The sequence below is a fragment of the Nicotiana sylvestris genome, chromosome 11 (assembly GCF_000393655.2).
Source record: "Nicotiana sylvestris chromosome 11, ASM39365v2, whole genome shotgun sequence".
Taxonomy (NCBI): Eukaryota; Viridiplantae; Streptophyta; class Magnoliopsida; order Solanales; family Solanaceae; genus Nicotiana; species Nicotiana sylvestris.
The window spans coordinates 136,200,673-136,213,778 of record NC_091067.1 but is presented as its reverse complement, the minus strand read 5'-3'; the positions used below and the strand labels follow the sequence as shown (position 1 = coordinate 136,213,778).

Sequence of the window (13,106 nt, the reverse complement as noted above, 5' to 3'; positions counted from 1 at the left end):
CAGTGGTGCAACAACATAGTGACATGAGATTAACAAATCTAATTAGACAAAAAAAAATTACAAACGGTCCTTTTCAACAAACGATTCTGATTAAACATTGAATATAATTTGCACTAGGAAAAATCATGGAAATAGTCGGTGGTCATTTTGTTTGCTATTATTAATTATCCTATGTTTTTTAACTAATAGAAACAACATATACTTCAAACCTGCTCAGCTACTCAAATATAGCTTGAAAACTTCTTCACATTATTCTTGTGGTCAAAGCCAGCTATAGATCTTCTTGGTCAATTTCACATTTCTATTTCCACTAATGCTACTTTAATTTATTCTTCTATATAAACAACCTTCCATTGGTAAAGTTTCCATAACAAAGTACAAGTTTAGAATCTATACTTCATTCCTCTCTATAAGCAACCTTCTATTGGTAAAGTTTCCTTAATAAAACACAAGTTTTTCTATAGTTGGATAAAAAAAATGGAAACGCTTACAAGAACCAACAAAATCTTGTTCTTTTCTTTTCTTTTCCTCACAAGTGCACTGCTTGCAAGATCTCATGAAGTTGGTAGGTTTCAGTTTATGTCTCTCAATTTTTATTAAGTGAATATGGCTTTGGTTTTTGTGTTTTGACTTTTGAAACTTATGATCTGTTAATTTTATTTTTTTTGGAAATTATTACAGATGATGAAAGTGAGTTTACTTACGATGAAGAAAGTGAGAAGGGGCCATCTCATTGGGGTGAAATTCACTCAGAATGGAGCATGTGTAATTCAGGAAAATTGCAATCTCCAATTGATCTTTTGAATGAGAGGGTTGAAATTGTATCTCATTTGGGAAGACTTCATAGAAGCTACAAACCATCCAATTCTACTCTTTTGAATAGAGGACATGATATGATGGTAAGAACAAAAATAATACAGTTTTTGTCTCACTCCATTTATTCTCATCACGTTTAGAGGAGACCTAATTCTTTCATGGTTAGCTCGCAAGAGTACGTTGGCTGAGTGGTTTCCCACGTGGGGAGATCTGAGATCGATTTCCCTCACCATCAGCCTCCTCAGTTAGAGCTTGTTGCACCGGGCTTCCCTAGTACAATTGCATTTTCTGTGTAGATTGCGAGCTATTGCACAATGAGCAGGTTATTCAGTACGTACCCGAAAGATAGCGGTAGCACGTTTCCCTAAGAATTTTCTGAAAAATAATTCTTTCACGGTTATATTTAAGTTTTCGCATGTTCATGTATTGTACTATTTGGTATGACGTAAGTTGTTTTAAAAAAATATTTTCCCATATTATCAGGAAGTTATTTCCGGTATTTGGTTAAGAAAGTATTTCCACAGGAAGCATGTATCATAGAAAGGGAGAAAATGAATTTTCTCGCTTATTTTTCTTACAAAAACTAAAATTTTAATTATATTACATGCTCTAACCAATATATTTCGATGCCATATTATCAATCTTTAATACTCAATTTTTTTTATTAAAATGGTATCAAAATTTTAATGATTATTTTTTTGGTTACTGATGAACTAGGTCTTTTCTATCAACTGCTTAACCTACATGAAATTAATCAAATATACAATCATTTTTGTCTGTGGTTATTTACTATTTTACCTACCATCTGGAAATAAATCATCAACTTACTTTTTGAATTTAATCATTCTTCTTTCCTAGAATAAGTTTTACAAGAGTTTGTCAACTGAAATGTTACCTCCATAAATGTATTAATTCCTTGAATTAATCATGAGGGGCGTTATGGTTTATTAAATATGGAGACGTTCTGAATGATTTATATATTTTTCTTTTCGCTCTGCTTTATACATTTCTTATATGATAATTTGATGAATAATTGTTTACTAATGAAGTTAAGATGGGAAGGTGGAGCTGGACATATTAAGATAAATGGAACTCAATATCAACTCAATCAGGCTCATTGGCACTCACCTTCTGAACATACTATCAATGGAAGAAGGTTCTTATTATATAATATAAATTAATTACATATACTTTCCTTTTTATTTCCTTGTTTATATTCTTGAATTTCCATATTTAGAAAGTGACTAAATTGTGTATGAATAATTGTAGGTTCGATTTGGAAGTTCATTTGGTCCATGAAAGCAATGATGGAAAGACTGCAGTGGTTGGAATTATGTACAAGATTGGAAGAGCTGATTCCTTCTTGTCTATGGTATTAATTACATACACGCACTAAACACAACTTAATTCCGAAAAAACTAACTTCTATAGCGTAACATAATCTTTATATTATTAGGTCACGAGAAAATAATTTTCAGTAATGTTCATTAAAAATGGTATTAGTAACTGAAAAATAAAGCATTTGCTACAATAGATTAAAATATAGACCAGATTATATAAGAAAAAATTATGATGGTCGATCTCTGATCAGGGGCGGAGGGAGGGTGTTATCTAAGGGTTCGGACGAACCTAGTAACTTTTTTCTTAGACGATATATTTGTACTAGAAAATTCATTAAATATGTATTAATACTTAATTGCGAACCCAGTAACTAACGAGCTATGGGTTCGACTGCAAATTCAAAACGCATAAACTTTAAATCCTATTTCCGCCTCTATCTCTTGTTACAGATCGAGGATGATTTAAAGGCTCTAGCACATACAAAAGGTGTGGAAAGAAATATTGGAGTTATTGATCCAAAACAAGTGAAGTTAGGTAGCAGAAAATATTACAGATATATTGGCTCCTTGACTGTTCCTCCTTGCACTCAAGATGTTGTCTGGACTATTGTAAGAAAGGTAATTTAAAAACTCTAGCGTTCTATCTATGCTGTGATTATTCTTTTTGCCACTATCAATTTGAAGTTTAATATTCAATTTCGTTTGCTTTATATTTTCTCAGGTGAGGACTGTTACAAGAGAGCAAATGAAACTAATTCGCGAGGCTGTTCATGACGTAAGTTGCTACACTTCACCTTCAGTCCATATTATTTTGTTACATTTTAAAATTTTGGCTAACCCTTTAAGAAATATATGATTATCCTTAATCATAAAACTATTCGATTAAGAATGATATCTCGGTGTACTAAGCTCCTGTATTTCTGCAAGAGACTGTTTTCACGGCCCGAACCGTAACCTCCTCGTCACATAGCAATAATAATTTTACCATTTATACTAAGGCTCCCCTTCATAAAAATATTCGACTAAATCACCCTTTATTCTCCTTTATACGTCACGATAATTAACACTCCACTAATAGGAGCGTAAGTTTAAATTTGAAAAAAAAATGTAAATACTTCTTATTTTCTGAAGCATCAAATATTACAATCTTGTAAAAATGACTAATATTTGGTAAATTGATTGATAAATGTAAATACTTCTTATTTTCTGAAGCATCAAATATTTCAATCTTGTAAAAATGACTAATATTTGGTAAATTGTTGTTATCAATCATTCTTCATTTAGTTGTACCATGGGTGCTAATCTCTATATTTGATCACATTTTTTTTTTCTTTTGCAGGAATCTGAAACTAATTCAAGACCAGTCCAAGCAGCAAATAAACGATCGATCCGACTCTATCGGCCAAATGATCCTAAAGAATAATGAAAATGACTCTACAATCTCAGAAGTAATTTACCATATATCTAGTTATTGTCACAATGATTTTGTTTATATACAATAAAATTGAGTTCAGTATATGAGCTAAGAATGTCCTTATCCCGTAAACTACTATTATTTTCCATGTATTTTCAAAACATGGTCGGAATTTTTTCCACAATATAGTGTATTTCTTTGTTCTATTTATTATTTATTAGATTGTAGCAAAATAAATTAATGGCGCTTGTTCTTTGTAAATATTATGCCTCTCGTTTTCAGTCTTTTTGACATATTTGTCTTTATTTCTCATTCTACTAACCACACAAAAGCAACAAATGTTGGAAAAGTTCATTAATTAGAGTAAGACAACAAATAATTAACAATTGGACAAGATTATGTCAAACAATTGGCAAAGCACAATAAAGATTCTATGAGTCATGCATATGTCCAACAGATATATATAGCCATTTGTTCCTTCCAAAACTGGATTAGAAAATTCCCTTGTCTTTATTGAAGCTCAACAAAGCATAATTTGCATTATTACAAAAATCAGATGATTTAACTTATATTACTGACAGTGCAAGGAATATAATTTTTACTATATCTTATCATATGCATAGAGGTCTATTTACTTTATTTTTTTGGCTATGATATTAGGGTTATTTAATTTAGAAATTTAGACCTTAATCTGAAAGTGAAAATGTTTGACAAGAATAATTCAACAAACACTATAAAGATCGATCAATGAATATATATTCAGTAATAGGACCTATTATTCCTATATGTTCCATTAGTAGCATTCCCTTGAAATGTTACGGAAGATTTTGCATGTGTTTCATCTTTCTTGATTAGAAATCATATTAGGAATAATGGAGGTCACTCCGCTGAAAGACGGCCGTAACTATAATTATCCTAAGGTAGCGAAATTATTTATCGGGTAAGTTTCGATCCACACGAAAGATATAACGATATGCGCACTGTCTCGGAGAGAGGCTCGGTGAAATAGACGACATGTCTTTGAAGATGCGAACTATCTTACTGTACCTTAGTGATGGAAAGGAAGTTGGATTCATAAAAATGAATAAAAATTGAAAGCAAGAATTCATAGATCTAGTGAAAACTGTAGCTACAAAGAGACATTAATATTTGACTAGGGCAAGTACAATTAATTGATGTAACTAACATTGCATATGGTGATGAATGGAATATATTTCTGAAATCATACCATTTTGGCAACAACAATAACATACTCATTGTATTTCTACATGTGGGGTCTGTGGAAGCTAGTACGTACGCAGATCTTACACCTACCTTGTGGAGGCCCTATCGATCCTTGCCTAAATGTAGACCCTCGGCTAAAGAAAATCATACCATTCTAGCAAGAACTTTAATTATATCATCCATAGATGGCCTATGAAGAGGATCATCTTCAATACAAGCTTTAGCTAAAACAACTAAACATAATGCTTCTGCTAAAGGGTAATCTTCCCTAAGGCATGGATCAATGAAAAATTTCAACTGTTCGAAGCATCCTCCTTCATTAGCTTCCCCTCTCAAAAATGTAATTGAATACCTCAAAAAATTCCCATAAACATCTTCTTTTCCCGATATCAGCTCGACTAATACTACCCCGAATGCAAAAATGTCCACTTTTTCAGACACTAAGCCATGTACTAGATGCTCGGGGGCAATCCAGCCCCCGAGACTTTCAATACTTCCAATTTTCTTCGTCGTTCCAATGACAGCCTTCACTCCAAAAACAGCAAGTTTTGCCCTCCAATTCGGAGTCAAGAAGATATTTTTTCTATTTATCTTCATGTGTGTATAAGGTGGAATAGTGCAAAAGTGCAAGTAATGTAACCCTCTGGCAATGTCAAAGGCAATTTGAGTTCTTTTATGCCAACTAAGAGAAGCTAAGGAGTTTGACAAACAATCCCTTAATGTTCCATTTGATGAATATTCAAACACAAGATAAGATCCTGAAATGTCATCCTTGCCATAACAAACACCTCGAAGGTTAACAATATTGACATGATTGATTCTTGAGTGTACATCAATTACTTGTTTTGTGTCCTCAAATCTTATTTTCTTGATCAATACTTCAGCATTATCAACACAACCCTTGTATACATTGTCACTTATCATAGTTCCTTCACTAAAATTATCCGTCGCTCTTTTCAATTCATCTATGTTGTACTCCCCCAAAGAGTACTTTATTCCTGCAAGTAAATCAGGTGATAAGCACGAATTCGTGGAACTTCTAGTAGTCGTTGGAGGGGAATTTCTTGGTGTTGAACCTGAAGTAACAAAGCTTTTATGTATCGAAGAACGATTTTTCTCTGCCTTGAATTTCCTTATGGTCCTTATATATAAACCACAAGCAACTAAAGTTGCAGCAAACAGGAAAAAACCAACAACCGACACTGAAATGCAAAGTTTCTTTAGTTTCAGGTTTTTGGATGATTTTTCTACCATTTGTGTTGGTAAAAAACCAGGAGTAGGAGAATCAGAATCATGTATGCTGAAATTAATAGAGGGTTCTCCTCTCAAGGGAACTAAAATTGTTGTATTTGAAAATACAGTGGGATTAAAACTTAAATGGTTAGCACCCCATATATCTTCAATAGAAATATTGAATTTTTCACTTACTTTTCCTGTATCATCTCCTGAAATAAAAGGGTATGTGATAAGGTACTTTAATCCAACATCAAAAAATTTACCAGGACATGCACATTTCAAAGGCATTTGCAACTCTGTACCAGCTTTGATATCATAATTGACATCAGAAATATTGGTTTTCTTGGAAATATTTTCCTCCAAAAGTGTAATGGATTTAACTAAACCTTCAAAAACTCCACAAGCAACGTCGTCGAATTTTGTGTTTGTAGGTGAACGGTAGCTAATATTAGCTTGAAAGGATTCACCTAAACAAGAACATTGAATTGGAACAATTACCTCTCTACCAATTTCAAGAATCTGCGACGACGAAGTGACATTGTTTAAGGTGAGTAGTACATCAGGAGAAAAACCAAACAAGTAAGAAACATCAGATATTGTTGTGAAATCTTGATTAGTTCTATAGATCAAGAATGTTTGACAAGAATCATTTAGAGAAGTACAAGTATATCTTGTACCTGGAGAACTGATATTAGAAAAACATGAGGTTGAATCATAGAATTGTTGGCCATAGCTTGAGCTAATGCAGATGCAAATTACTAGAAGCCATTGAAAATTCATGACATACAAATTAAAATTTAGATGGTAAGCATTCTGCTCAAGGATTCTGCTCAAGCATTGAAAATATGTCCAATGAGATTTAATGGCAGGCCAAGCAGTGAAGTATATGAAAGGAATGACCATTAATTTTTTATTCATTTCCTTTGCTTTTCTATATAGTAATAACAAATTGTGACTGAGTTGGTAATGGAAATTTTTATATGAAAGGCAACATTAGCAGCCGGCCATTTTGTATCCAACTGTTATCTACGACTACTAGTAATTGGTAAGTAGACGAAAAAAAAAAGATGGAATATTTTCTGACGTTTGTGATGGAGCCTGGATATGTTTCTAGCTGATAAGAGTGACATAGCTCTTTCCTTATACAATAATCCGAGTCAATAATTCGGTATAACCTATACAATATTCAGTTTTCAGTATAAAACTTTGCATTATAAAGATAATTTATGTATAACTAATACATCATTCAGCTTTCAGTATTAAACTCCATATAGCTTATGTGAAGTTGAAATACCAGAAACAGAGGCGGAGCTAGGATTTAAACCTTATGGATTCGGGATAATAATCATATGTAACAGCCCAATCCACTAGTAATATTGTCCGCTTTGGAAATAGGCTCGCGCAGCTTTAAAACACGTCAGTAGAGTCTAAGACATGTCTATATATATACCCAGCATCTCTCCCGTATTTTATCGATATGGAATTCGCCTAGGGTGTCATATACACCCCCTCATGGATTTGCCCTACCACCGTTCAAGGTTGCATGCGGAGTGACTCAGATATCATATGTAACAACCTAACTTACTAGTGATATTGTCCGCTTCGGGCCTAGGCCCGCACGACTTTAAATCGCGCCACTAGAGTCTAAGGCATGTCTACTTATATAGCCGGCATCTCTCCCGTATTTTGTCGATGTGGGATTCTGATGGTAGGCTATAATTGCGTATTTTAGTCGCTTATCGCACTCTAATTTACTGCACCTTTATTGTGTTTAATCTTTAATCGCTAGTGTTTTTCACTTATTGTGTGTTTTATGCCTTGTAGGAGTGATTCTGAGTTATGGAGATGTTGTGGTACTAATTCGAGCTATGTGGAGCTTTAAAGTCTGAGTAAAAGCCCAAGGAATGAAGTCGGGATCGTGTTCGGTGGTCGAGGATCAATTCTTAACGTCAAAATTCAAGGAAGAAGCAACTGCTGAAGAAATGCACTAGTGTGGGGTACTGCGAGGCACTGTGCGACGCATTAATGCAAAGTTTTGTCAGAAATCTATAGAGTTAAGAGACTGTATTTTTTGTGGTGTGACAGGAAAAGGCATTAGTGAGACGCACTAGGCGACGCATGAAAAGCAATAAGTTTGCAAGTTTTCCTATTTCGTCTAGGAAAAGGAAATTTCGTCTTGGTCCGACCCTACTTGGTATAAATACATGGAAAAATATTATTTTCTGAACTTTGGAACTAATTCGAGCTATGTGGAACTTTGAAGTTTGAGTAAAAGCTCAAGGGTTGAAGCCTGGATCGTTTTCGGGGGTCGAGAATTAATTCTGGACGTCAAAATTCAAGGAAGAAGCAACTGCTGAAGAAATGCACTAGTGCGAGGCGCTGTGCGATGCATTATGCAAAGTTTTGTCAGAAATCTCTAAAGTTCAGAGGTTGGGTTTTTTGTGGTCTGACATGAAAAAGCATTAGTGCGACGCACTGGGCAACGCATGAAAAGCAATAAGTTTCCAAGTTTTCCTATTTCAGCTAGGAAAAGGAGATTTTGTCTTGGTCCGACCCTACTTGGTATAAATACATGGAAAACGTTATTTTCTGAACTTTGGACACACGTTAGACCTAGAGACACATGAGGAACATCCCGGAGCAAGGATATCTCAGATTTCTTCATCGTTTCTTAGTATTTTTAATTATCCAACACTTATGAATTTGTTTGATACTATCAAGAGTGGCTAAAACCCATAGTTCTGGGGTTGTGATTTAGCCATGGATATTGATATTTAATGTCGACTTAACCTTGATTATAATTCACCAATATATGGTTGTTTCTTCAATTTTGTGATTAATTGCTTAATTTTCTGTCCAACAGTTAGGTTCTATTTCCTATCTATGCTATGCTTGGGAAAGCCATGTTTAGATTAGAGAAGAATTAAAGAGAGCACTATCTTAACTCTGGGAGGGAGGCAGATTTGTGGTTAGGATAGGAATATACCTAGTCACCATGCTTAATTAAATATCTTAATCTTAATGCGTTCTTAATAGATTGATTTCATAGGAATATAGGCGTTAATCTATTTTGAATAAGCGAGTAGCACTTCGAAAGAAGGCTATGAGAGCAATTGTTCGATTAATTAGCAACCACGAGTGAATTGTATGAAGGGGAGAGTTAACTAGAACATAATAGGATTGGTGAATCGATCACAACCCTGGAATATTTGTCTCTACTGAATACACAACAACTGTTTTGTTGCTTGATAATTTAGTTACTACTTAGAATTATAGTTTAGTATAATTAAACTCTTGAACTCAAGTTGGCTCGTCTGAATAACAATCTTGGTGAATTTAGTGGATACTTGATACAAGTCTCTGTGGGTTCGACACTCGACTTATCATTTTATTACTTGCACAACTGCGTACACTTGCATGTGCATTTGGGAGCAACAAGTTTTTGGCACCATTGACGGGGACTTGAATATTGACTACTCTCTAGTTTTTGCTTTCATTGTTTATTTCGTCAAGTCTAACATTACTTGATTGTTACTCTGATCTCAGGAACTTTGATTGAATGCGCAGGGTCAGAAGCCAGGACAGACTTTAAGGATTTGATCCCGAACCTGAGAGAACATTTCATAGGAGGTTGAGGGAAGTAAATGATACAAATAATCTTCATGCACTTGTTCAATTTCCTGTGAACATGGAAGAGGAGCAACGTATGGTTGTTCAGGAGATGGCTATGCCCAGCATTGCTAATGTTACCTCTAGCATTGTGAATCCCAGAATCACTGAGCACTTTAAGCTAAAATAAAGCATGATCCAGCTACCTCATGCGAATAGGCAGTTAATGGGTCTTCCACACGAGGATCCACAACAGATATCTTGAATTTCTTGGAGATTAGTGATACTTACATCACTAACGGAGTCATTCCAGACTATGTGAGGCTCACACTTTTCCCGTTCTCTCTGTTGGACGAAGCAAAGTGATGGCCGAAGGCAGAACCAGCTAATTCTATTACATCATGGAATGACCTGGCAAGGTTCTTTCCTTCAGGCAAAAGTGCAAAGATCATAAGTGAGATAGTCGCATTCAAATAGAAATCGGGGGAGTCTTTATACTCAGCTAGGGATAGGTTTAAGGGGTTGCTAAGAGACTGTCCTCATCACAATCAGACAAATGAAGTGTTAGCTCACACATTCATAGAAGGGCTATATCCTGAGACAAAGATTGTGGTAGATGCTACAGCTGGAGGTCAAGTGTTGGAGAAAAGCTTTGATGAGATATATGCGTTATTGAACAAATTCTCCAAAAGCAATCCTGATTGGCAAGGAGAGATGGGCAGACACAAATTGCAAAAATCTGTAGGGTTCTCGATTTAGATGTCGTCTCGGCATTATCAGTGCAGATTTCCACATTGACCAACCAAGTCAATCAAATGACCTTGGTTATTAACAAGCAACAAACTCAACCAGTGCAATAGGTTCAATTGTTTTGAGAAGTATGTGGCGAGGGTCATACGAGCGACTTATACCCAGTTAATCCAGAGTCTATTTATTTTGTGGGTAATGCAATTAGGGTCCAGACAAACCAGTATGGGAACACCTACAATCCTAACTGGAGGAACCACCAAAACTTCTCTTGGGGTGAAAACCAAGGTGCTAAGAATTAATATTGACCACAAGCACCTCAACAACAATATAGACCACCTCAAGTTGAGCGAAATGCAAACTCAACAAGTCACATTGAGGAACTGATGAAGAAGTTGATGGCTAAGCAGCAAGCCCACACAGCATGATGAAGAAAGTGATGGCTGACCAGCAGGCCCAAGCCGCAACAATGAGAAATTTGGAGCGACAAATGGGACAACTTGCTAGTTCCCAAAATACTCGACCAATTGGAGCTCTTTCCAACGATACTAAGGCTAATCCTAAGGCATCTATTAATGTTGTGTCATTAAGGAATGGGAGACAGTTAGAAGAAGTCCAGTTGAAAAAGATAAAACAAGTAACCTTTAATTAGAATCCGGCCACTATATTGTCAGAATCAGAAAAATCAAAAGAGTCATAGAAGCCAGCCGAAGAGGCGGTGGCTAAGCAAACCCCACCATTGGTTGAGAGGCCATCACCTCGGTTCCCTCAAAGATTGCAGAAATTGAAGGATAGTGTCGCGTATAAAAAGTTTCTCAATATTTTGAAGCAGGTGCAAATTAATATTCCACTGGTAGACATCCTGCAAGAAGTATCCAAATATGCAAAATACATCAAGGACGTAGTGGCCAATAAAAGGATGTTGGCCGAGTTCGAGACTGTGGCACTCACTGAGGAATGTGGCTCAAGAATTCAAAGCAAGCTACCTTAGAAATTGAAGGATCCAGGTAGTTTCATTATCCAAATCTCAATTGGTAAACATGCAGTTAGGCGAACGTTTTGTGATCTTGGAGTGAGCATCAATTTGATGTTGCTATCTGTGTTCAGATAGTTGGGGTTGGGTGAGCCGCGCCCAACAACAGTAATCTTACAGTTGGTTGATCGCTCCCTTGCTCATCCTGAAGGAGTGATTGAAGATGTGTTAGTTCAAGTGGGTTCGTTCATATTCCCTACTGATTTCATTATCTTGAACCAGTTCGGACGAACCTAGTAACTTTTTGCTTAGACGATATATTTGTACTAGAAAATTCATTAAATATGTATTAATACTTAATTGCGAACCCAGTAACTAACGAGCTATTGGTTCGATTGCAAATTCAAAACGCATAAACTTTAAATTATGTTTCCGCCTCTATCTCTTGTTACAGATCGAGGATGATTTAAAGGCTCTAGCCCATACAAAAGGTGTGGAAAGAAATATTGGAGTTATTGATCCAAAACAAGTGAAGTTATGTAGCAGAAAATATTACAGATATATTGGCTCCTTGACTGTTCCTCCTTGCACTCAAGATGTTGTCTCGACTATTGTAAGAAAGGTAATTTAAAAACTCTAGCGTTCTATCTATGCTGTGATTATTCTTTTTGCCACTATCAATTTGAAGTTTAATATTCAATTTCGTTTGCTTTATATTTTCTTAGGTGAGGACTGTTACAAGAGAGCAAATGAAACTAATCCGCGAGGCTGTTCATGACGTATGTTGCTACACTTCACCTTCGGTCCATATTTTTTAGTAACATTTTAAGATTTTGGCAAACCCTTTAAGAAATATATGATTATCCTTAATCATAAAAATATTCGATTAAATTAAATAACTTTTTAGTTTTTGTTTTATACGTCACACTTAATTAATACTCCATTAATTGGAGTAGTAAATGTAAAATTGAAGTGGAAAAAAAAGGTAAACTCTTACTTATTGTCTAAAACGTCAAATATTTCAAAATTTGTCAAAATGACTCATATTTGGTACCTTGGGTGCTAATTCTTTATTTGATCATAATTTTTTTTTTTTTGCAGGAATCTGAAACAAATTCAAGACCAGTCCAAACAGCAAACAAACAACCGATCCGACTCTATTGACCAAATAATCCTAAAGAATAATAAAAATGATTCTACGTACAATCTTAGACGTAACTTACCATATTTATAGTTACTGTCACAATGATTTTGTTTATATACAATAAAATTGAGTTCAGTATATGAGCTAGAAATGGCCTTATCCCGTTAATGGCCGTTATCATCCATGTATTTTCATAACATGGTCGGAATTCTTTCCACAATATAGTGTATTTCTTGGTTCTATTTATTATTTATTGAATTGTAGCAAAATAAATTAGTTGCACTTGTTCTTTGTACCAGTAGGCCTCTCATTTTCAGTCTTCGACATATTTGTCTTTATTTTTTATTCTACTAACCCCACAAAAGCAACAGATGTAGGAAAGATTCATTAATTAGAGTAAGGCAACGAGTAATTAACTATTGGACAAGATTATGTCAAACAATTGGCAAAGCACAATATAGATTCTACTAGTCATGCATATGTTCAACAGATAGTCCATTTGTTCCTTCCAAAACTGGATTAGAAAATTTCTTTATCGTTGTTGAAGCTAGCATACATAGAGCATAATTTGTACTATTACAAAAATCAGATGTCTCCGTCACA

General features: G+C 35.0%; 2 protein-coding genes across 3 annotated transcripts; one reads left to right on the top strand and one right to left on the bottom strand.

Moving 5' to 3' along the window:
- The first annotated feature begins 377 nt into the window (after positions 1-377).
- Positions 378-3,853, top strand: LOC104226565 (alpha carbonic anhydrase 7). Its single transcript, XM_009778592.2, has 7 exons — positions 378-565; positions 682-899; positions 1,866-1,972; positions 2,086-2,188; positions 2,607-2,774; positions 2,878-2,931; positions 3,496-3,853. Exons 1-7 carry the CDS (start codon positions 478-480, stop codon positions 3,577-3,579), a joined length of 822 nt encoding a protein of 273 aa, XP_009776894.2. The 5' UTR covers positions 378-477; the 3' UTR covers positions 3,580-3,853.
- A 950-nt stretch (positions 3,854-4,803) lies between these two features.
- On the bottom strand, positions 4,804-6,868 carry LOC138882334 (protein LYK5-like). Of its 2 annotated transcripts, none has more exons than XR_011403892.1 (2): positions 6,529-6,868; positions 4,804-5,792 (listed from the first exon to the last, which is right to left on the bottom strand). XR_011403892.1 is itself a non-coding variant. In XM_070162980.1 (2 exons), exons 1-2 carry the CDS (start codon positions 6,808-6,810, stop codon positions 4,939-4,941), a joined length of 957 nt encoding a protein of 318 aa, XP_070019081.1. In that variant the 5' UTR covers positions 6,811-6,868; the 3' UTR covers positions 4,804-4,938. The 2 variants fall into 2 exon arrangements, 1 of the variants encoding a protein (XP_070019081.1); XM_070162980.1 differs by having other exon boundaries at positions 6,708-6,868.
- Between the last annotated feature and the right edge of the window lie 6,238 nt (positions 6,869-13,106).

Coding starts and splice junctions, on each gene's coding strand:
- LOC104226565 (XM_009778592.2), top strand. CDS start 478: ATGGAAACGCTTACAAGAACCAACAAAATCTTGTTCTTTTCTTTTCTT. Junction 566..681: donor TGCAAGATCTCATGAAGTTG/GTAGGTTTCAGT, acceptor AAATTATTACAG/ATGATGAAAGTGAGTTTACT. Junction 2,189..2,606: donor CTGATTCCTTCTTGTCTATG/GTATTAATTACA, acceptor CTCTTGTTACAG/ATCGAGGATGATTTAAAGGC.
- LOC138882334 (XM_070162980.1), bottom strand. CDS start 6,810: ATGAATTTTCAATGGCTTCTAGTAATTTGCATCTGCATTAGCTCAAGC. Junction 5,793..6,707: donor TTCTAATATCAGTTCTCCAG/GTACAAGATATA, acceptor ATTTACTTGCAG/GAATAAAGTACTCTTTGGGG.